Source organism: Lissotriton vulgaris, chromosome 5, assembly GCF_964263255.1.
Source record: "Lissotriton vulgaris chromosome 5, aLisVul1.2, whole genome shotgun sequence".
Classification (NCBI taxonomy): Eukaryota; Metazoa; Chordata; class Amphibia; order Caudata; family Salamandridae; genus Lissotriton; species Lissotriton vulgaris.
In genome coordinates this window covers 1169085357-1169110092 of record NC_141693.1, presented here as the reverse complement: position 1 = coordinate 1169110092, position 24736 = coordinate 1169085357, and the positions used below count along the sequence as shown (strand labels likewise).

At 48.2% G+C, this 24736-nt stretch overlaps 1 protein-coding gene across 2 annotated transcripts in view; it reads right to left on the bottom strand.

Annotated features, from left to right (window-relative positions):
* Window positions 1-24736, bottom strand: part of GRK5 (G protein-coupled receptor kinase 5) — a 638763-nt gene that overhangs the window by 155591 nt on the left and 458436 nt on the right. For both annotated transcript variants that reach the window (XM_086922934.1, XM_086922935.1), the window contains exon 5: window positions 12979-13079. In XM_086922934.1, coding sequence (XP_086779060.1) covers window positions 12979-13079 — 101 coding nt within the window. The remainder of the gene's footprint in view (window positions 1-12978; window positions 13080-24736) is intronic.

Here is a 24736-nt window from a genome sequence, read left to right as displayed (position 1 = left end):
CAGAATATCTCTGGCCAAATGATTGACCCAATAATAATCCCGATCACACATGTATCTCAGTATTCATGATGGTAGGTCCACTGTTGGTGAAAAACAGCAGCTGGCGAAAGAATTTGAGAGCTCGCATTCATGCAAATTTCCAGTAATCTCATTGGGCGCCACTAAAGTCACACTATTTGGCATTATGATCAACTGAAGGGTTGTTAATAATATTAGGCGATCAATGAAAAACTGGACATCGTGGTGAAAGAAGTGAAAATGCTAGCAGGTCTGCATGTAGACTAAATGAACTGAAAGCAGCGCGCAGTGGAAGGGCACTAGGCACGAGAAGCGATTCTTGGGCCATACACAAACACACGAAGAGGAAGTAAAGCTGGCACTTGCGGACCAAAGAGTAGCAAGGAAATGAGAGTGGCCAGCCAATGGTAAGCAATGGGCAGGCTCTAAGGTCAGTTTAAGCAAACAAAATGTCTTACAAGCAACAGCACATGTGCAGTCTTGACAAGATCTAAAGTATAGGGTGTGGAGAGGCGAGAGGGGGGAGTTATCACCAAAAGAATCCACCTGTTACAACTGGTTTTGTTAAAAGTCGGATGGACAATGACAAAATACCTGTCTATTCTGACATGTAATCAAATGGGACCAGACTATCTTCACTCCAGCACCTTAGCCATTGACTTAGACACAGAAAAGGCATTTGATAAGGCCTCTTGGCCCTATCTAATCTCTTCTTTCCTAACTTCGCATCAGAAGAACACTTTATCAAAATGGTTTTGGATCTCTATGCCTGCCCTCTGGCAATAATTAGGACAGATGGCATTTTATCAGAAGCATTTCATCTGGGCCAAGGTACCTAACAAAGTTGCCCCCTTTCACCTACAATATTTTTGTTGGCATCAATACTTTTCTGCAACATCTCAATAATAACCCTGATATCCAGGGGTGGCTGTCACGTATATGCACCGGTATATGCGAGGCAAGTAGCCAATACTAAAAACTAAAGTCAGTTACTCTGCCTGCTGCACGTCCGACGTCCTCCTGTCGGCTCTGCGAGCTCCAGCCTCCAGGAAATTCCACTAACCAATCCTTCTGCTACTCTCACCAGCATGAAAGCAGTGCCAGGATTGGATGGAGTGTCCTGGCTGGATGCTCCTTCAGGCCCTGTAGGTCTGTGCTTGATCTCCACCCAGCTGTCTAAGTCAGCTGAGTAGAGAGCTGCAAAGGGTGCATGTTTCTGTGGCCGGCTGAAGAGAGCTGGCTAAACTGTTATGTGATCTTTGGAGGGTCATCTCGCTCCTGCAGTCATCTATGCTGCCAATCGGCAGCAGAGAAGGACACACACCCATCAATCCCGGCTGGAGGCTGCTGCGCGATATGGCAATTAAATAATTTGACTGCCATTTTAATGTTCACGTTTAGCGCCTCTGTAGCTGGCGGTGAGGTGATGCCACCTCACAAAGAAATTGCTGCTGCAATCACCGGAATTCATTTTAAATTTGTACACTCAAAACTGCAGAGTGTCCTGATATTTTTGTTTTCTCTGATGATGCAGACTAATCTATCCCAGTCGTTGGGGCCATAATTCACAAATACACAGAAACCTCAAGCTATAGCTTGAGTGGAGACAAAATTGAAGTATATTCTCTTAACATACTAGGTTTCCCAGATTCAATTAAAAAAGCTTAGCCTACAATTGCAACCTAAATTCATCACCAACCTATGCATATGGCTCTCTAGCAATCTTTCTGAATTGGTGAAACATAATGAAGAAAAGACACTATCAAAAAGTAAGCATTTTTTGGAAACCTGGTCACCAAGACTAGAAATAGTAATAAGCATTGGCAAAGCCAATAAGTCCCACCTATAGAGAGCTACTGGCTCTGTCAACATATGTTAGTCATGTTGTACAGCAACACCACTGCTGTGCTGCATGGTTAAAAAATAGAAGGAAAAAAATGTCATGACGTGGCCAGTACTGATCATGAGGAGCAGTGATACATTTTCTTAGTTTACGATTATTCTCTAGTTTCACAAAAAAAACATTTAATTATCTGTCCTCAGAGCTGAAGTTTGCTGTTAGACCCGCCTGAAAAGCGTGCCAAAAGCATAGTACCATCAGCAGGTTTGTATCCTCTTGAAACCTCCTAGCGCAACTTTTAGATGAGTTTTTTTCTGATGGGCGGAATAGGCAAGCAACAAAGGGGGAGGAGTGAGGGATAGACAGAGCAAGCAACAATGGGGAAGGGCAGGGCAGATTGGACAAGGAACAACACAGAAGGAGGGTGGGGGGCAGGGCAAGCAATAATTTGGAAGGGGGAGGAAGGAAAAGGGTACAAGTGAAAGGGAAAAAGATTACCTCTGAAAGCGGCGAGCAGTGGTAGGGCACTAGGCAAGGGAAGCAATTCTTGGGCCATACTCCTGGGTAGGGACAAACACACAAAGAGGAAGAAAAGTTGGCACTTGCTGACCTAAGAGTAGCAAGGAAATGAGAGTGACAATGAATCCAACCAATGGTAAGCAATGGGTGGGCTCTAAACCCACTGTAAATAAACAAAATGTCTTACAAGGGACAGCACATGTGCGGTCTTGAACAAGACCTAAATTATAGGGTGTGGGGGGCGGGAGGGAAGGGGCAAACTGTCAAAGAGGTGAAGGTACCGCCAATCATATTGAACAACAGAAGACAAACCGTGCCCCCAAAACATTTAGGAACGCTAGGAGTGTTAAAAGAAGGGGAAGGGATTTATCATACCTAAGGGGAAACAGCCTTCATCATGCAGCCTTTACATGCAGGACCTTTACCACGCCGTCTTTACCATGCAGGTAAGTATCACACACGTAAGTATATGTATCTTTACCACGCAGTACTTTACCATGCAGGGTAGTATTTTTTTTTTTAAATAACGTAATTTTTGTGTTATTTAAAAAATAGTGATTTTAGAGCTTGGGATAGGTAGAGATAGAGACTTGAGGATTCCGGAGGGTAGAGGTAATAGCAGGTGAGGGTGACTTGAAGGCTCTGGGGTGGGAAGAGGTAAAGGGAGGGGAGGGTAACATGAGGGCTCGAGGGGTTAGATGTGTAGTGAGGTGACCTGAGGGATCAGGGGTGGGTCGGGGTAAAGGGAGTTGAGGATGACTTGGGGGCTGAGGGATGGGTAAATGGAAAGGGTTTGGGGATGGATAGACAAAGGGTTGCAAGGGTGACCGTATGGTTATGGGGTGGGTAGAGGTAAAGGGAGGAAGAATCTAGTTATTCATGCTAACACATACATAGGAATAGAATAAAGATCAATTATAAAATAGGCCTTGGCAAAACTTTTATTACACTGGAATAATTTTGTTAATTCTGCGTTACTTTTAGGCACGAAATTATAGTAAATTATGAGATTACCCCAATTTGTGTAACTAGGAGTAATTTTGTACACAAATTATACTGCAGGAGAACAGGAACAACAAATGTAGCTAGTAGCTGTTGTTGATGGTCTTCTGCTGCATTTAGCGCTATTTTCTTTGAGCAAATGCATCCTCACGCCCACCACGCATCTGTACCACACAGGTAAGTATTTTTACCTTTACCATGCAGGTAAGTATTATGTCAAACAACATAATTTTTATGTTATTAAAAACAAGAAGAGAGGCCCTTCTTAGGATCCCACCTCCTTTGTCGAACTCTAACACTCATGACACGGCCCACTCTGCAAACCCAACGTGTAGATTTTTCGGACATGGCCATGCATCACATATTGGTCTCCTCCGATTACTGGTACGACTCTGCTCTGTTCTTCATCTCTCTCCACTCCTATCTACTTCCATGATGTGCCTATACCAATTCTGATCTATATTTATGCTTATACTCCCATTTAGTATTGACCCAATTTTTTGCAAACTTTCCGCCAATAATACGCAACTCTAGCTATAATAATTGTAATGTATTTTTACTGTTGGAGAACATGATTATACCACATAGAATCAATTCTCACTCATTTTTATTTTTGCTGATCAGCTATGTATATTAATTAACTTCTGTGCTTTTATTGAAAAAGTTTTTTGGGGGGGTCTTTCCAACTTTGTTCTTACACATCCTTTTATGTTGTTTGCTGGTATTTTCTTTGTATTACTTTTGAAAAAACACAATAAAACGTATCTGAAAATATGAAATGGCAATCCATATACAAGTTAATCAAATGTTCATAGATAAACATGGAGTAAGGTTGGTAGGGTTTGCATGCCAAGAGATAAAGTACTTGTTGGATAAGATGATACAAGCCTGGAGATGCCTACCCTGCAGTTAGATGCTGTGCAAACAAATGATGGATGGAATGTTAAACACATCAAACATTCACCCATAGTTAAGTTATCTGGGTTAAATCCATCGTTCTTTTGCTCAATATGCCACCCCAGTTTGGACCCAGCCATATGTAAATCAGTCTTGACCCTCATCCTCAAGGGAACAGTCCAACCTGAAATGCCAAGCCAGGTCCTCCCTGGACCAGAACAAAGCATCCTGGGACCAGTTTTGGGGTATCCCCCCTCGCCAGCCAGGTTAGTTTGAATCCAGTGGCACAGCGAGCAAGGGACCCATGTCTAGGCATACCCATTCCACTTACGGGCAAAATATGCTGCACAAACAAATGATGGACAGAATGCTGAACAAAATCAAACTTTCACCCCCAGTCAAGAGATCTGGGTTAAATCCATTGTTCTTTTGCTCACCATACCAACCCGGTTTGGACACAGCCATATGCAAATCAGACTTGACCCTGCTCCTCGTGGGAAATGTCCAGCCCAAACTACCAAGCCAGGTCCCCCCTGTACCAGAAACAAGCATTCTAGGACTGGTTTAGGGGTATCACCCCATATCAGCTAGGCTAGCTTGAATCCAGTGCCAAAGCGAGCAAGGGGCCCACTGTTTGGGCATACCCTTCCAACTTAGGGTGACAAAAACAAAAAGAACAAATGATGGACAGAATGTTGAACAAATGAAACATTTGCCCCCAGTAACAGATCTGGGTTTAATCCATAATTTTTCATTTAATTCTAAAGTAACGCATCTTAAAATAAATTTAATTTGGAAAAAACCCTACAAACTACGTTAGGGTAAGTTTAAAGTTAACATAAAAGCGACAAAGAAATAGCAAAATCAAAATAATGGGTCTGATTCACAAAGGGCCTCCGACTCGTCGTGGAGGCCTCACATTCGTGGGGAAGTTTCTGCACTGGGGTGGAATTTCCCCAATGAGAATTCTCATTGTTGAAATTTCGCCCAAGTGCGGTGACTTCCCAACGATGCGGAGGCCCTTTGTGAATCAAGCCCACTACATGAATACAAAATGTAAAGTATGGTCCAAGGGAGGAGTCACCTATCTTGTGACTACAAAAGACTTCTTCCAAGACGACAATAACATGCAATCATCTGAGCCCAACACCAGGTGGCGATCTAATGCAAAAGTGTAGTATCTGCAGCTCATATGCCTCGAACACAGGTATACAGTACATTGATCAGAGAGTAACATTGCCACAGCAATAGTTGTCACAGTAGTGACATGAATCTCCTAGAGAACAAATAGGTATATTAAATTCTGCTTATCAGGACATCTTCCTATAAAGCCTACATAAAATAAACATCCTATATTAAAATTAAACTTAAAATCCTCACAATAACTATAATCATATCACTATGCGCTATCTCAGTGATTAAAAACAATGCCATATTCCGTGTTATACAGCCAAGTGTTTTGAATGTCTGCCATAACCATTTTTGTTGATCTTTAAAAAAGTGAATCTAATAATAAATAAATAACATTTAATTTAATTTAATTTGCAACCTACCAGCGCAAACCCTATTCCCTCAATACCATCTGCCTCATGAAACTCCGTATTTTCCATGCACCATTTACCTTTGTTCTTATTTGGAAGATCAGCTCCACATGTTACAATCTAAATTAATCTCATATATAGATAGAATTCATCAATCTCCAAAAAAGCAAAAATTGAGTTCTTGTTTTTACACTTTAATTACAACATATTATCTTGTGCATTTTTAGAACTGACTGCAGCCCCAATAGTGTGTTTCAGTTTTGGTCCAGATTATGCCCGGACCCCTGTCTAAATGTCCAAATAATCCACTAAGACTCATTATTTGCTTCCTAAAATCTATTGCTGTATGAACAAATTGCCTCCAAGCATATATATGCCAGTTTGCTTTTCTCTAATGACGTGCTGAGCAGATACAAAAATCTCAGACAGCGTGCTTCAGCAAGAAGGCCCCGAATAGTAAGATTATTTCAAGCTTGAATCATAAAAGTTGATAGTAATTGAAATAATGTTTTAAGCTGTAGCTTTACAAATCTTTCCATCTGCATAGATCATCAAGAGTCAACATTTCTGCAAAATATGAAGCCTGAGGAACAACCTTCCACTCCAGAGTCTTAATTAATGTGTTGGGGACAGTACTCCCGTATTTTTTTCCAAACGTTTAAGGGCATTGACTGAGTTTTCCTGCGTGGCTATGACCACTAAAAGTGACCATCCAACGATAGATTTATTTTAACATTAAGCGCAAATATTTATCAGCTGATACCTGCTCTAATTTGAACTTTTTTAGCCAACACAATCCTTGTTTTTCTCAAAAGTCAAAGCTTTTGTTTTTCTGGATTGATCAATATTTTTTGTGAGGAAATACTGTTCAGTGGATTTCAGCTTTTTATTTTTTTACAGCCCCACAGCAGTTCATGTCTATTAAATTGTGTGCAGATAATAAACAGACTATCTGACTAGATTTCCTTTTTTGGAGATAATGCAGGGACCTTTTCAAAGAAAGCAGGCAGGTCAGAAAGATATGCACCAACATTTTTTAGTATCAATGCACACCCTTGTTTCAAACCATTTTCACTTGGATACAATGAGTGAATCTAGCCCCCTTATCGCATTCTACTTGAACCCACTTGTCTGCATGTAAGTTCTAAATTACAGCAAGTAGACCTCTAGACTAGGTATGTCCCACCCATTCAATTTCCCCTATAAAATTCCATAATCGACCAGATCAAACGTGGATTTAAAGTCCACTTAAGGATGCACACACCTCACCTGCCCTGTCAGCCAAGGTCAACAAAAAATGTTCTAATGTTGAATGGTCTGAGGGGAAACACCATTGTTCTAACAGCAAAATGTAGTCCTCAGCAATCCAAAGCTGTAGTCATTTCAGCGCTATATTGTGATATATAACTTAACTACTGCATCTAGTAGATACATTAGCGAGTAATTTGTGGGTTTACCCCAAGTACCCTTTTTGTTGATAGGTTTTATGATTGTGCTGTACTAGGTTTCAGAAAATTTTCCCCTTTTAGCCTACTAGCTAAATAAAGTGGCTAAAACATTTGCCTACCAGTAAGGGTTTTCTCCAAAAGTTGCCTCCCTCATAATTATCCAAACTACTAGCTCTGGATATCTTCATGTTCAGAATTATTTCACATACAATCTCTGGTTTCATTAAGCCCAATAACACGTCATCTCCCTTGCGGATAGTGTGTCCCACCCCAATGTTAAAAATGTCGTACAGTTCATGAAATCTAGTTCTATAATCTCTACCTAGTGCGGCTCCAGACAACACACTATATTCCCTGCATTCTCTCTGGTGTTTTCATTAACCAAATCGCCAGTAGTGTTCTTTTGTATGGGTGAAAGCATTTGCTTCCAATTGCAGTATGTAATGAACAACTTATTTACCTTCAGTAATGCTCTTTATGTTAAATACTACATCTAACCACAGATTCATCACCTTTAGAACATTCCCCAGTTGGCAAAATGGATTCCGAAACCTTTTATAGCAGTGCTCCAGTGTGCTGCTAGGTGGCGCCATGCTCATCCGCATTGGCTTTGTTCTGCTCTATTTGTTAGTACCATTGGGAAGATCTCTAATTTGGGTCATTTTTAGATGGTAAAAAGAGACCACACAACAGAAAGAAGAGGCAAGAAGGCAATGAGGAATCTGTGGTTAAACAGAGTATCCACAAGAAAGGGCATTACTGAAGGTAATTAAATTGTTCTTCTAATGAATACTTCTAACCGCGGATTCCTCACCTTAGAATAGATACCAAAGCACTGCCTCCCAAAGATGGAGGGCCTGTGGAGTGGACTCGGACTAGATAATCTTGCAGGGTAAAATGGCCATCCCATTAGACTTGGCTGTCAAGGCAGTAGCGCTTTGTGAAATTGTGTACTAACGTCCAAGTAGAGGCCTGTAAATATCCAAGAGTGCATGCTAGGGCAATGGTCTCAGACTTCACCCTGATGGAATGAACCCCAAATTCTTCTGGAGACTGCTTCTTAGCCAACGTGTAGCATATCTTAATGCAGAGAGCTATCCATCTGGATACAGCATTGTACTGCACTGCCTTGTTTTCCCCAGAGATCCCCATAAACAGCTCATCGCCCACTCAATGGTCCTTGGTACAATTGACGTAAATATTTCGTCCATGAAAAAAAAGTGGTGTATAGCAGCTGAACTGATAGATCCTGGATTCGACTAGTTCAACAAACTAAAGAGATCGCAATCATGAACACAGTCTTTTAGGTCAAAAGACACAAAAAAACAGCTGTGCATTAGTTCCAAGGGAGTACACATGAGGAACCTCAAGACCAAGTTAAGGTCCCACTGTTATGTTAGCAATGATTTGTAGAGCGCTCGTTCACCGGTTGGTTTCTTGGTGCTAAGGAGAACCAGTGGTCCGCCAGCCCGAGGCAGATCATTTGTAAGCAAGAGTGAATAATCATGTCTTGAGAGATTTCTTAAAATTGAGCAGGTTCGTGCTAAATCTAATTTCCAAGGGGATGGAATTCCATAGCCTAGGGGCCCGGGTCACGAACCTACATCCCCCTTGACGTTTCAGCTTAAAGGTCGGCACTGTGAGGAGGTAGAGATGAGCTGAGCGGAGGTTGCGTGAGGGAGCGCATCGGGAAATGCAGTTGTCAATAAATTTGGGGCTGCAACTGTGTAAGGATTTCTCCACCAGGCAGCCAACTTTAAAAGGAACAGCGCTGGGGGATAGGGAGCCAGTGTAATTTCCTAAGGAGAGGAGAAGCGTGTTGCCACCTAGGTTGTTGAAATATTAGCCTTGCTGCTTGGTTTAGAACCAGTTGAAGTCGCCTACTGAGGCCAAGTCGGAGTCCCAGGAATGTGGAGTTGGGGTAGTCAAGACGAGATAGGACCAGAGCTATCACGACCTGGACCAGTGCAGCTTGAGATAGTAGCCTGCTTATCTTCCTTATTTTTCGAAGCTGTAGGAAGCAGGTGGAAATCACGGTGCCTATGTGCGCTTTGAGGGACAAGTCGTTGCCAATGGTGACGCCAAGGCTTTTTACTGAGGTGGTGGAAGAGCGGGGGGCCCTAGGTTAATTGGCCAGTAACGTGGGCCCCACAGTCTGTGTGCACAACACATGGTGTGGGAGGAAACAAGGAAGGTTAGTCCGGGAAATGCAAATAGGCCGACAAATATCCTTAACAGTGCCCACTGAAAGGCAGTTTGGCCTGTTTCTTACAGACTCCACACCAGGCCACAAATTAGTCACAGAGCCAGGCATAAATAGCCTTTGTAGATGGATGACATCCATAACCAGAGGTGGTAGATCTAACTGCCCATCTCCATACACGGATGTGCAGATTGTACTGGTTCCTGACCTGCTGCTGTGACAGAAGATTAGCTCGAAGTGTTAGCCTGATCGACGAGCAGATACTTCTGCCCAGAAGTTCCAGGTACCACACTGTACTGACACAATTCAGAGCCACTAAGTCCGGTTGTTCCGGATCTTCTTCAGAACTTGGGGCAGGAGAGGCAGAGGCGGAAAGGCATATAGGGGTCCCATGTTTCACTCTGGACAGAATGCATCTCCTAATGAGAATTTTTGCAGGAAATCTAATGCGCAAACATTCTGACACTGTGCGTTCTCGTGAGGGTTCTCCCATCTGTCAGAAAATATGCCCTGTGCCATCCCAGGATGTAGACCCCTCTCATAAACGGCTTGACGCCATGAGCTAATGTCTTCCTTCCTGGCGTTCAAAGTTCGCACCAGGTGTTTCATGATCATGGAGATGCCCTGATGCTCTAGCCAAAACAGAGGTGCAAAGACTCTTGGGATGGGGCCAAGGACCCCACCCCGCTCTGTTTGTTGCAGTAGCACATAGCGGTGGTGTTGTCCGTGAAAACCTGAACCAAAAGCAATGTCCACTACCTTGAAAGTCCTGGGGTGTTTGCAGTGAGGGCTGGAGGGACTGGCAGTGCCTGAATGTCAGCCCTCGAGAGTATCCTTGGAAGCCCCTAATCTGGTGAGGGAACTGGCAGGTTCCCAACGTCCCAGAGAGTATGCTGTGGCCAGACACTCATTAAAGTGTTCTAAGGTATAATGAGCTTTGTCACAGAATAGGTGTGAGTAATTGAAAGACATATCCACAAGGGATATCTGTATGTCATTCGATAAACCTGTAAGATTGCATCCACAGTAGTGCCAATCAGTAATATCCAGGCCAGCACAAATCACATACCCAGCCTCATCTGAACCATATTGAATGATTTGAACCAAGGAGACCCTAAATTCTTCCAGGACTCCCCAGCAATATCCAGCTGGCCATGTCCCAGAGGTTGTGCATGTAACGGAACAACAGGCAAGCAAGTGCTTACCAATCTCAAGGCTAGGCTAGCCGAAGAGCACATTTGTTTTGTCCTCTTTGATTCAATATCCAGGAGGAGGGAATCTTAGGGAATGAACTGAGAATCCCTTTGCTGGTGGTAGCCTGGATCCCCGGACACTCTGGGGTAGGATGCTGGGTAAGAGTGAGGATCACCAGGTCCCAGTTCGTGTGTCTGGTCACCTGCCTATTCAGTGGTGGGCAGGACCAAGGCATTGGTCAACTGCCCATCAAGGTTTCATCAGCGAAGGCTTCACTGAACAGGAATAAGGGTTCAGATAAAACAGGACCAGGTTGCAAACATTATGTAAGAATATTTCTCTAAAGTTTAACACTACGCAGCACTAGGTCCAAGACCCCAGCAGCATGTTGAATCACCACTACAAATGACGCACTCTCTTCCATTGGGGGCCCAAGAGGCAAAATTATCTCTGTATCAGGGGTATTATCAAGTCCACTGGCCTCTTGCAAGTGCATGTATAAACTGCCATCATATCGAGGAGATAAATCACCTGCACCATCATCGAATGGTGGTGGCAACCTCTGATCAGAATCGGAGCCAAATAGACATTGGAGCCTCAGAGTATGCCTCTGTGTTAAAGAGGGTATAGGACCAGACCCAGGATGTAAGATGACCGGGTGCATTTCAGCAGGTTCAGAGTCCATCCAAAGTCGGGGTCGAGATGAAGACAACTCAGATTCGGACAGCAGAGTCAGCACTAGATCCACCTCTGGCATCAGTCCAGGCGTTGGAAGGGGGCAGCGCAGATCTTGGAGTCAGAGTGAAAGTCTGCACCTGAGTCTGTGCATCATCTGAGGTGGTTCTAGGGGCTCAGATGGAGTTAATCCAACAGGAGGACTCTGCACATACTAGGGTCCTGAAGTCGAGCCATGAAAAGGCACAAAGGTGTCATATTGGAACCGCAGGACCGCCTTAAATGCTGCATCACCTATGCCCAGGGAACTGTGGGCGCATGAGAACCAACTGCAAAATGTGTTCCTCAATTGGCAGGGAGATTGACTGGCACCTTGACACCCTCATGACTACTCTCTAGATAGAGAGTGGTGGTATAAGTTTGAGTCCTGCTTCACCTTCTTATGTTTTCTCTTAAACTTTGAGTTATCGGATGACTTCAATGGAGATGAAGACCTCTCACATGAGCAGCCTCAGAAACGGGTTTGCTCCCTTGCCTTGTATCGAGAGTGGGACTCATGTGAGGTCCATGACTTATTACTTTGCTCAGCGATGTACAGCTTCACTTTCCAGTTCCAGAACGCTTTTGGGTGCATGAGGGTGTACTCATCGCACGATTTGGAGTCGTGGTCCGAGCCCAAACACCAAAGGGACACCTTGTACTGATATCTGCTTTCTTCAATCGCAGCATGGGTTGAAACCAGTAGTTTTTGGAAGGGACATTTCCTATGAACACTAAACAGAGTTTTTGTGAGTCATCGAAAGACTAACATAAGTGGGAGTGGAGCTTGGCATCTGCATTCGAAGGCGCAGAAACAAAGGAACTGATGTTGGTGCGCAGGGGTGGCGCTTATATGTGCCTCCGCTCCGTCACTTACGGAACGTAACAAAGCCAATATGGAGCCACAAAGTACCACCTAATGGAGCACAGCAGCACTGATATGAAAAGTTTCTGGATTCAGTATGGCGCCTAGGAAATATTCCAAAGATGAGAAATCTGCAGTTAGAAGTATCCACCATCATTTTTATATAAGGAGCCTAAACTAAGTCAAGTTAACTGTTTCCATTCATTTTTGTTTTTACACAATCTACAGGTTCTAATACTTTTCTTTTTACGACGTCGTATTCTCGTTTAAACCATTTTGAACCTTAAGTGCATACAGAACTTGTTGAGTACCCTGAAGAGTATGTGAAATAGTTCATGACTAACTTGCTGGCAAATTGCATTATGTGAAATAGAACATATATAAACGGCTAGCTAAGGTGCAGTATGTGAAATAGTTCCTATAATGCTGGCTGGCTAAGGGCATCATGCCCAGTGACATTGCATACAAAACTTCTTGTTCAGGATGCCGTAAATCCGGACCAACATAGAGACCATGTAGCACTTGTTCACTAACAATACTGCATTAACATAAAGACTACAGATGAAACCTCGACATGGTTGTGGAACTTATGACTCCACTGCACTCGCATGGTAGTATTGCATACTTGCCGTGGATGTTGCTGCATTTCGACTGAATGTGAACACAGAAAGAATGGGGTCAGCCTGTGCTTGTTTATCTGGGTCACACAAACAGAGATTGGGTAAGGCAAGACTTACTTTGCACAGTGGGAAAAGAGTTCTTTGTACGGGCTGATCTCAAACTTTTCTTCCGTTTGGTGGATGAGTTCTTGTCCAACTTCTGAGACATAAACCGGAGACTGAGGGAAGAGAAACGTAATGTGTGAGCGTCGCCAAATGTGTGCAGAAATAACAAGTGAGAAAAGCCATCTGTTGAAACAATCAATTGACTGGAACTTTAAAGGGCAAGTTTCTGTTCAAATCCATTCGCTATCAAGCAGCAATGTAGGGCACCCGAGGGAGATTAATAGTCAAAAACCTCTCATGTTCGGCATTCAAAAAGACTAGGCAATAGATCAGAGACATTTACTAATTACTCATAGAAACAAAATGCAATATATCTCCAGTATTCTAGAACAGCTTCTATAGCATAAGCAGCAGCTTTAGTTAGAGGAGGATGTATTGGATAAACTACCCCACTAGGAGGGCATATATGGCACAAATGAATACCTTCGCTAGAGCGGGAAGAGCTTATGGCACAAATGAATACCTTCGCTAGAGCTGGAACTGAAGAGCTTTACGCCATACGTAGTGTACACCAAAGCCCGTGCTAATGGAGGCTCACAGCATACACTCCACAGCCTTTCGTGAACGTCTTGTATACAATATGACATGATCTGCGCCAGCAGAGATTGCTTGGTATATGCCACAGTGACAGCTTGTGCTAACAGAGATCGTATAGCAGACTGACCTGGGCTTGTTCTAGTAGGAATCTTACAGCAGATTGCAGCACTTTAACACACTGCATATCTTCCACCAATGGATGCCTTAACTCAGCATGATTTGATAAAGGGTTTGTAAATTGCATACTTCTCAGACTTTTGAAGTTGTAACACATATATATATATATATATATACACACACACACACACACACGCACATTAAGAGAGAAGGAGAGTGCTTCAGCGATCCTTTACCAGTGTTCATAAATGTTATATCGCTGCTAAGGGCATCACAGGCCAACAGGTGGACTTCCGCCACTTGACCACTGTATCTGTGCCCCACTCGGAGCTATATCCCATCCCCTGCAGTAAACTGCAGCTGCTAGTGCATCACACATCTCACAAGATCGGGCCCACTTAAGCCCACACCATCTCCTGCACCTTTTACCTAGTGAAAACATAATGGCTGTAGGCTATATTTACCTGCTGCTCAAGGAAGTCAAGCTGAAACTGTGGAGTTGGTGACAGTAAAGCACCTGCCGCAAAACTCCTGATTTCATTACAAGAACAGAGGCTACATTATACATTATTCTTTTAATGCAGTCCAAGCAGCCGCATACATCACAATATTAAAAGGTTCCAGAATAGAACAATCGCAACACATAAAAGACATTAGCCATCAGCGATCTGCCTCTTTTAAATGCGGATCCAAGCAGTTCAATTTCTCTAACATTACTACTATTTGTTTTTTATCTATATTTTCAAGTTCCCTTCCGCGTGGCTTAACCCTACCACCCCCCTTTCCCATTACCTCTATACCTATCTCCAATTTACGGAGATATGCCTACACGCCTTTCCCTAGCCCCACCCTTTTGTGTGAGTGACCATTAACCTGCCTTTTCTGTTTAGCCTTTTATGTACCACTTTCTTACGTTTGAAGGTACTTATAGATTTATAGATATGTTTGAATATACTTGTTGATTTATAAACTACCTTCGTGCCTCCTAAAACGTTTATTCGCACTTATATTATTTCGTTTTTCATGCCAATGCGTTATAGCACTCAAATTAAGCTCTATCACAAATTATGACCTTACCTACGCCTCCCTTCAACTCTCCGTACTCATCTCTTCCCGATGCAGGCTGCGCTCTCTAACGCGGCTCTACTTCGCTCGTAGGATTAGAGGATGCATGTTAGCAACGGTGACGCTTCGTCCACCTCTTGCTAAGTGCCTTTCCTCACCATGCTGCCTCCCGGTCTCTAGCTGATCGCTCTTGCGATCGCGCTCGAGGCCGGATTTCACCATAGCAATAGCAGCTGATTGCAACAAACGAGTGTCAGTTACTCAACACTAACGCGATCAGCTGCTGCTCCTCGAGTCAACGCAAGTACTCATTTTTTCCAACCGTGCACAAAAAAAAAGGGGGGGGATTTTAAGCAGGAAAGCCTTATTTCAATGCCATTTTCAACACCTTTAAAAAAGAGCGGAAACATTCTCTTGGCATTCATTCTACTATATCTCTTAGTTTATAAACCTTGTCACTATTTTCAAGGGGAAATCCTTCCCTAACTATCTTTCATTAATTAACTAATTTCACTAATTTACAAGTTAACATTTTGTCTACACCATGTCTGACTCTGAATCAGATGAGGCTTCTGCCCCTACACCTAACATAGACAAAGCCCTCAAAAAAATCCTTCATAAGGAAATGAGATCTGTTAGACCTGGCACCTTGGCGTGAGTCTCCCTTCCACTTTTTGCTGATGTGCCTCAGATGTTTTGCTGGTATTCGACGCTCAGGGCACTGCGCCATGGCCAATCCGTGCCGCAATGCAAGTGCTCCCAATGTAAAGTGTATACATGTAATTGATTTCTATGATTGGCTTATTGGATTTACTGTCAGTCCCCAGTAAAGTTCACCAGGAGTGCCAGGGCTTGTAAAGACTGATACGGCTCGTGGGCCTTCAGCGCAGGTTGCGCCACCCACAGAAGCCGCCTCGTAAACTGTGTCTAGGGTCTGCCACTGCAGAACCTGCGTGCAGTCTTGTACTATTATGCTGGCTGGGTAAGTGCACACACTTACCCGCCTCTAACCCTTGCCTTTACTTCATATCAGTTACCCCTTTGGTAGGCCCACGGGCAGGGTGCAATGTAAGCATAAGGTAGGACAAGCCCTGATGTGCGTGTCATGTCCTAATAGTGAATTACAACCATTCTCATTCTTCACTATTGCAAGGCTACCTGTTCTCGTAGGCCAGAATGGGCTGCTGGATTATTACACTCTATAATCCCAGTAGACTCAGGGAACATGGTAGGAAGTCAAGTTTAATATGCCTGAACTCAGAATAACAAAATACTTCTTTTACTAAAGTTTATTTTAATATCCTGTGTTTGCAAAGGCTACTTTTTTTTTTTTCAGAACAAAATTTTATTGAAGTACAGACAAAACACAAAGGGGGGACACCGTCCCGCATTACAACGCAGGACTAAGGAGCTCAGGCATGAAAGAGGATATGCAGTCGGTACAAACAATACTATATTATACACCCGCCCCCCAACCCCCAACACCCTACCGCCCCCCCAGGTCCCACCCTGTTCCCTACACAGTATCTGCTAGTCTCAAGGCATAAAGCAAGATAGTACAAAAAGTGTGCGCTCCCCGCCGCCCAGGGTACAATAATTAAAGATCCTCTCCAGCGTCCTGGGGCATCGGTGGTTCCAGCCACAGTCCTCTGTAGTCCGCCCATCTTTTCCATATCTTAAAGTGTTTCCGAGGGCATCCCCTGGCCTCAAAGACAGGATGCTCCAGCCCCATACAAAAGTCCAACCCCTGTCTCCAAACTTCCAGTAAGGGGGCCCTGGGGTCTTTCCAGGCCCTGGCTATATCTCGCTTAGCCACAGTGAGACCCAAAACCAGTAGGTGGCGTTTGTATAAGTTGCCCCCCACTTGTTCCATGACCTGCAGCAAGCCGAGCTGTGGGGACCGGGGAAGGTCCCAGCCCAAGACCTCAGCCAAACAGTCCCAGATACCCATCCAGTATCTCGCCAGATTTGCACACGACCACACGGTGTGGACAAACGTCCCAACTTCCCGTCCGCACCTCAAGCATTCAGGGGAGGCAATCAAACCTGCTTTCCACAGTCGTTCTCTGGTAAAATAGGCCCTATGTAAGTATTTAAATTGAATATAGCCGAGACGCATCGCAATGGCCGCCCCCCTCGGGGCCTCCAGGGCCTCCCTCCAGTCTTCCTCTCCGAGAGCTCCCACATCCCCCTCCCACGCGGAGCGTTATCTATCCAGGGAGGAGGAGCAGTGTGTGACCAGGGTCTGATATATATTGGAAATTTTCTTTTCCTCCAATTCCCCCATAAACCCTTAGCCTCCAGGGGGCTGAACTCGGGCAGGGACTCTAAGCCCACCAGAGAGGGGGATAATGCATGTCGCAGTTGCAGGTACTTAAAGAATTGGGTCTTGGGCATGGCATATTCCTCACTCAAGGTATGGAAAGACTTAAGGGTCGTGCCCCTCATGACGTGGCCGAGCGTAGAGATGCCGATAGCGTCCCAGCCCTAGAATCCCCGTAGGGATGCCAGCGCCGGCAGTCGTCCGTTCTGCCACAACGGGGTCTCCCTCGTCAACTTGTTCCACCACCCCATGCGGCGCAGAGCTGCACGCCACACTCGGAAGACCACCTGAGTGACTATGGGGATCCTTTTCCTGATAGTCGCCGAGTACAGAATGGTGTGTACCGTGTCCGGATCCATCAAGTACCGTTCTAGGGCGTAGGTCGGGTCGCTCCAATCTCCGTACCACCAGTCATTAAGCACCAATAGGTGTGCCGCCTGATAGTATGATAAAATGTCAGAGGTGGCCAGGCCCCCGCAGTATGTAGACAGGAAGCAAGTGCGGAGAGCAACTCTCGCCACTCCCCCGGCCCAGAGGAACTGACTCAGCGCAGCGTTCACTTGACGAAACCACTGCAGTGCTATAGGGCATGGGTGGTTTTGCAGCTGGTATAGGAGGCGCGGAAGGGCCACCATTTTAAAGATCGCCGATCGGCCATAGATGTTCAGTGGCATTCTGGACCAAATTCTCATGTCCGATCGTACTCTATCCCAAACGGGCACCACATTGCGCTCCCATGCCACATTCGTAGCGTCCGTGATAAAGACGCCCAGGTATTTGAGTCCACCTGCCGCCGTCTGCAGCGTCGAGGCCCATGCACCCAGTCCTTCGCCATCGCCCAGCACCCACAGCTTAGACTTTTGCACGTTTAGACGCAAGCCCGACACTTCCCCGAAGATTCGCATTATCTCTAGGACTCTGGGCCCGGACCTATTGAGGGCCGTGAGGAGAAGAGGACGTCATCGGCATATAATGCAATGCGATCGGACGGGCCCATCTCCCACTCTAGCCCCCATAGCTGCGCGTCCATCCGCACCCACGGCGCCAGGGGTTCCATGGCCAATGCGAATAAATATGGGGGAGAGAGTGCAACCCTGCCTGGTGCCCCGTCCGATGGGAAAGGGTTTTGACGCCGCCCCCGCCACTCTCACTGAAGCTGTCAGGTCCGTATAGAGCAGGCTCAGATATGAGAGAAAAACAAGCCCAAGATTGAGGCGGGACAGAAGCGCCCGAAGGTACACCCAGCTGAGAGAATCGAATGCCCTATCAATATCGGCTAGAAGGAGCGCCGTTGGGATCCCAGCGGCACGGGCCGTCTCCACCACCACCTGTGCGCGGCGAATGTTGTGTCTGGTAGCCCTATGGGGCATGAACCCCGCCTGATCAGGGTGCACCAGATGGGTGATATACGGGAGGAGGCAGTTGGCCAGGGCCTTGGCTAATATCTTCGCCTCAAAATTTAAAAGGGAAATCGGCCTGTACGAGGTGGTCTCCCGGGCTTACAGAAAACAACAATTTCGGCATGTCGCCAGTCCGCTGGGAGGCGACCACACTCCCTGGCTGCCTCTAGTGCCAACCTATAGCGCCCCTCCAGTTGGAGGTGAAAGGTTTTCATGAATTCACACGGGAACCCATTAGGTCCCGGGGCCTTACCAGAATTCAATTCCCCAAGTGCCGTGCCTAGTTCCTCCAGGGACAGGGGGAGTTCCAGCTGATCCCGGCCCTCATCCGAGAGCGCACGCGGCAGGAGATCTGGCAAGAATTTATCAACGTCCTCCGCAGGGAGGGCCTCTCGGGGGGCATACAGATCCGCATAGTACTGTGCAAAACTGGCCGCTATGTCCTCAGGGGCCGACATCTGGTTCCCTCGCTCATCTCGAATTCCCGGCAGGGTCTGAGCCCGGAAGGTGTGCTGGCAGAGTCTGTAGAGCATGGTGCTGGATTTATCCCCCCATTGATAAATTCTGCTCTGTGTGGCCAGCCAGAGCTGGCGCGCCTCATTGAGTAACAGGGATGAGTATGATTGCTGCGCCATGAGGAGCTGCCCCACAGCCTCATCTGTGTCGCCCATAGTGCATTCTCTCTCCAGGTCTTGAACCCACCCTGCAGCCTCCTCCACCTCTCTCCGACGGGTCCTGCGGGCCCCTGCACACCAAGCTACGTCTACCCCCCGGAGCACCGGCTTCAGTGCCTCCCACTGGGTGGCGGCGTCCACCTCCGGCCCGTCGTTCTCCGCCCAATAATTAGAAATGGCTTCACGTAGATTTGAGCGATAGCTATCCTGTTGCAGGTGCCACGCAGACTGGCGCCATCGGAAGGGCTGTCACCTCTTGTCCAACAGAAGATCCAGGGACACAGGGGAGTGGTCCGAAATACCACGAGGGAGCACAGCTGTGGAAGCGACCCTCGCGAGCCAGAAGAGTGGCACGAACAAGTAATCTAATCTGGAGAAGGACTTGTGCACTGCCGACACATAGGAATATTCGCGACTCAAAGCGTGTTGGTAGCGCCAGGAGTCAATCCAACCCATGCCCTGCGCTAGGCCATGAAGTTTCGTCGGTGCTGCAGCCTGGAGTTCCCTACCGGGCCTATAGCGGTCCATCCGTCCATCCATCACATCATTCCAGTCTCCCCTCACAATCGCCAGCACATCCGGGATATCGGCCCACACCTCGAACAGCTTTTCAATGAGCGCATCTTGCAACGGGGGCGGAGCATACACACTACCAAAGACCATCGGCTCATCCCCAACCATACCTTTAACAAACACATATCTACCATGGGCATCGATCCATTGCGTCTCATGTACATAAGAGAGCCTGCGGTGTATAAGGACCGCCACCCCCCGGGACCCCCTCGCAAAGCCCGCATGAAACAATTGTTGATAGCCATATCTCTGCAATATGAGGGTCTTGGTGCCCTGGAGGTGCGTCTCCTGTAGGAGGAGAACGTCCGCCCCTTCCCTTTTCCCCAGCCGCAGCACCACCCCTCGCTTTATTTTATCTAGCATCCCCCGGACATTCCAACTCACTACTCGTAACATCGCCTGTGGGAGGCCTGACCTCTGGGCATCAACCATTGTCAATTCGGAGAAAATGTAGAATCCTGGGCTCTCGGAGCCACACACACATACAATACAGTTGCCAAAGTAACGCAGTCACTGTTTCAACCTCAACTACACCCCCCACTGCCCTCCTCCCCCACCCCCACCACCCACCCCACTCAGCCACCCCAACTTCCCCGCCATCCCCAACCCCTGTCCCAACCTGACCCCCAAACAAGCCCCCCAACTGCCTACCTCCCCCCCCCAATACCTCATAGAACACTGAAGTATCTGTCGCGGCATGGGCAGCCTCGGGCCCAAAACAGAGCGCCCAAAGCCTACCATACCAATGGATCCCAAACACCCACTAAGCTAAGAACTCCCCCTTCCCCCTAACATCTCCCAACCATGTAGGAGGCAGGTAGCCCCTGTATCGGAGCACCCCGAACCCTTCTCATAGTCCCAGCAATTGTTGAAGACCCAACCAAGTGTGTTAGTTTACTCAGCGTGCAGTCGTCCGTAGAGCAAAGCACAGGTGGACCATTCCCCTCAGCTGGGGCAGCTGGTATCCGTAGGCGGGCAGGACCACCCATCGCCCCTCAGCTACCTCCACCCGAGTGGTCCGAATCAGTGGGCGCAGCAGTCCGAGACTCAGTGCTAGAGATATTGCGCTTCCGGGATCTGGACTTCCTATTCCTTTTGCTTCGGGCGTTCTGATCACTCTGGTTTTGCGATGAATCACTTGTGTGTCCCGGATCAAGGCCCGGTTGGGCATGGGGCCTGACTCTCACCGTTTCATCCGTCCACCTGAAGACGTCCTCTGGCGTATCGAAAATGTGAGTCCGGGATTGAAAGACTACTCGTAGGCGGGCCGGATAGAGCAAGGAATACTTAAACTTCAGGCCCCGAAGTTTCGCCTTGGCGGCCAGGAAGGAGTGCCTCTGTTGTTGCACTATCTTGGTGTAGTCGGGGAAGATCATGATCTTGTGATTTTCAAATAACAGAGAATCCTTGGCCCTAGCCTCCTGCAGTATAGTGTCTCTGTCATGGAAGTTCAGGATTCTGGCGATCACCGGCCTGGGCCGTTCACCCGCCGGCGGCTTTTGCGTCAGGGCCCGGTGCGCGCGTTCAATCACAAAGCAGCGGGACTGGGTATCCGGGGGGAGCCAGCTCTCCAGCCATTGGGAAAGGAAGCGTTCCATGCTGCCCTTTTCACAGCCCTCCGGAAAACCTACAAAGCGAAGGTTGTTCCTGCGCGCCCGTCCTTCGGCATCCTCCACACGAAGCGCCAGACCCTTCTGAATATTCTCCATCGCCGCCATTTTCTTCTTCAGGGTCCCGACATCATCTTCCACCACTGAGATCCTGGACTCGGCCTCTGTAATTCGCGCCACAGCGTTGCGTAGGTCCTGTCTCAGGAGGGTCACATCCGCCCCAACAGCCCCAATCTTGGCGTCCAGCATGTCCCTTGATTGGGTTATCGCCACCATTAGCGCCGCCTTATCCGGCCCGACCCCTGGCCGCCCTGTGCTCCGGGGCCGCCATTTGGTTCCGTGAATTTGTCGATGGGCCCCTGCTTAGCGGGCCCACCCCCCCCTCTGGTCATGGCCAAGTCTGAGTCCGGTATCACTGCCCTCAAAGCTTTAGCGGATCCTTTTGGCGGAGCAATCGACACCTCCAACAGCTGCCAAGGGTGGTTCACTGTCCGGACACCCCTACAGGCAATACACTCTTTATGCACACCGCCTCTGTCTATTCCGGGTGGGGGGAAAGGGCCTCACAACGAGTCTCCGCAGACCCCTGCAGGCTAAGCCCCAGCGTGAGTGAGCCGCCAGGGGCACCTCTCCCTATGAGTTCGCCGCCACCGCCTGCACTGGTGCACCTCGCGATCCCCCACGACAGCCCGGGGGTATCCTAGGCTCGCTGGCAGGCCCGGCAGCCTGCTCAGGGCCCCAATTCGAGTCCAAGTCGGTCCCACTGGTCCCTTCCGCCCCTCCAGCAATCCCTGCAGTGCGATGGGAGAGGGGTCACCAGGGGGGGAGACACTCACGGTTCAACGATCTCCTCCGCAGGGTCGGCGCCAGGTCCACACTGGGTCCGCAGGCACACCTGTCCCGGCACAGACACAAGCCCCTCCAGTACGTCCTACAGGCCCTCAGTCCACAGCCCCGGCAAGCACAGCTATGGGGATAACAGCAGTCCGGTCCAAGCGCACGACCGACCCCTCAGCTCCCGGGGCCTCGCTGCGCCTGCACTCCTGGCCCGAGGACAGGTGCTGGTGTCGCCGGGCGGGGACCACCAAACTCGAGGCCCCGGCTTCGCCGAGGCCAGGTAGGCCGCAGCTCCTCCTCGGCGGCCTCCGGGCACCAGTCTCTGCCGCCGTTGCTGCAGTGTTAGGCAGGGGCCTCCTCGATGTGTCGCTGACACCAGGCAGTCCCAGACTTGGATAGAAGGATGGCGCCGCCGGCCTCTGTGCGAGTCCTCCGGTCCGGGTGCGCAAAAATCGAGGCCCCGGCTTTTCCGTTCGAGACTAGGCCGCTCGCTGCTTCGGCCGAATCCACTGCCCTGAAAGGTCCCGGAGCCTCGCTCCCAGCGTCGGATGGCTCCCAGCACTGTCCGCCACAATCGCCCCACAAGCAGTGCACTGTTCGGGTCCGGGGGCCAGGATAATCGGTCGGATAATCTTCGGGCCGGCGGGAGCTCTAGAAAGCCACGTCCGCCATCAACGCCTGCTAAGCCACGCCCCCAAGAAAATGCTACTTTTAGAAAGTTAGCATTTGCTTTCCTAACCATCTCGGCCCGCCTCTGCTCGTATATGTATTTGCTGTCTGGTTTGTGTGAGTGACAGGGCTGGGAGAAGACAGGTGGTGAATAGGAAGATTACACTAGGATGGGTGGGGGGGGGGGGAATGCCCCTTGACTCTGAATAGACCTGTGCTCTGCTACCTCAATGCCCGCTCCGCCCCCTGGGGAGAGGCTGACTACTCTGCCCTACACCTTGTAAAGAGAGGGGGGAAGACCGTCAACAGAGTACTCCTGAACTGTACTTGTCTTCACAATGCTGGGTCCACCTCCTGCGGAGCATCTGCGGGGCCTGCCCTGCTCACTGAAAGGAAAACCCAGAGTTTGCAAAACAAAGTACTCTAGAGCTGCGATGGACTATGCAAAGGCCCCCCTGGCCGGGAAAGACAAAAGGAACGGTGTATAAAAAGAGGAGCTCCGCTCCTACCAAATCAGATCCTGTTTTGACCACGACGAACCTCTGCCTGACTAGAAGGACCCAGAGAAGCTGAGGAAAGGAAACCTGCAGTTGTGCCTTGCTGAGAACGGAGAGGAAAAGACCAGAGAGGACTTTGAAGACTTGTGCCTGAAACGATCGCCAAGGGCTTGATCTCGAGCTTGCCCCCTGACCTGAACCCCAGGACCATTGGGTTCAATTCTGCCTGTGCCCGTCTGCTGTTGGGCCCTTGAGTTCTTCTTCCCTCACCGGAGTTGTGACTTGGGTGCCTTTGCCCTCCTACGGTCGTGACAGCTCGGAGCCTGGTCGCCCCCCCGCTCAAGCTTGAGTCGCTCTCCGCTTCAGTGCCGGGCCGCCTGCTCTCCTGACACCTCGCCTGCCACGGAGAGCATTGTGCACCTCTCATCTTCTCCCGCCAGAATCTGCACGGAGCACATCTGATAGCCTCCGACGGTCCGTACGTCGAAAAGTACCCGACTGTCTCGCTTTGCCCTCCTGCATACCAAGGCCCATGCCGCACCTCAAGAAAGGCCTTCCGTACATTGGTACCGGAGGCCCGGTGCTGCACCTGTCTGCCCGAGAACGCGACGTCCCACACAGATCCAAAGGTACAACCCAGCGTACTAAGAAGAAGTACGCCCCGCAGGCCTGAACGGCGACTCGCCCCGTGAGTTGCTCCAAACCCCGGATCGCCGCAACCCTGCACTGTCCCCCTCACCCGCCTCGTACCTCGAAGGGAGACGGATAAACCCCTGGAGAACCGCCGGCCTCGTCCCGAGTCTGCCCTCACCTAAGGCCACGCCTGAAATGCCTCGGACACCCGCAACAAGGTACACTCGAACTCCATCCAGAGTTCGGTCGGATCCAGGGTCCGCAACGTTTGCTTTCCCTGTCGACCATCATTCACCAATGGGTCGCTTCACCAGCACATAGCGCGCATCGACCCCCAGCGTACCTTGCGGACAAAGAACCCTTAAGAACGTTTTGCCTATTTAAATCTGGTGGCCTAAATCGCTAAATGTTATATGGTCTTGTGATAAATCTGCAACTGAGTATTTTTTATATAAAGTCTACGTATTTTTGATACAACCTTACGAATGGTGTCCGTTTGTGGTGGGCCATTATATTTACTGTGTGGGATCATAAATGCTTAACTAACTATCGCCCTGAAGATTAGCCGTGTCTGCTCGCGCCACACTACCTAGAGGGTGAGCAAGAGTTATTTCTAAAGGAGTAGTTCTCTTACCCTGACTAGAGGAGAGGGTCCCTGTTTGTCACAAGTGCATACCTGTGCCAACCAGAGACCCCCGAGTCTAACAAGATCCTGCATGATTGAGACCTTAAGTCAGGTTATGTACCCCTTCAGCACTCAACTCTCAGTAGTAGC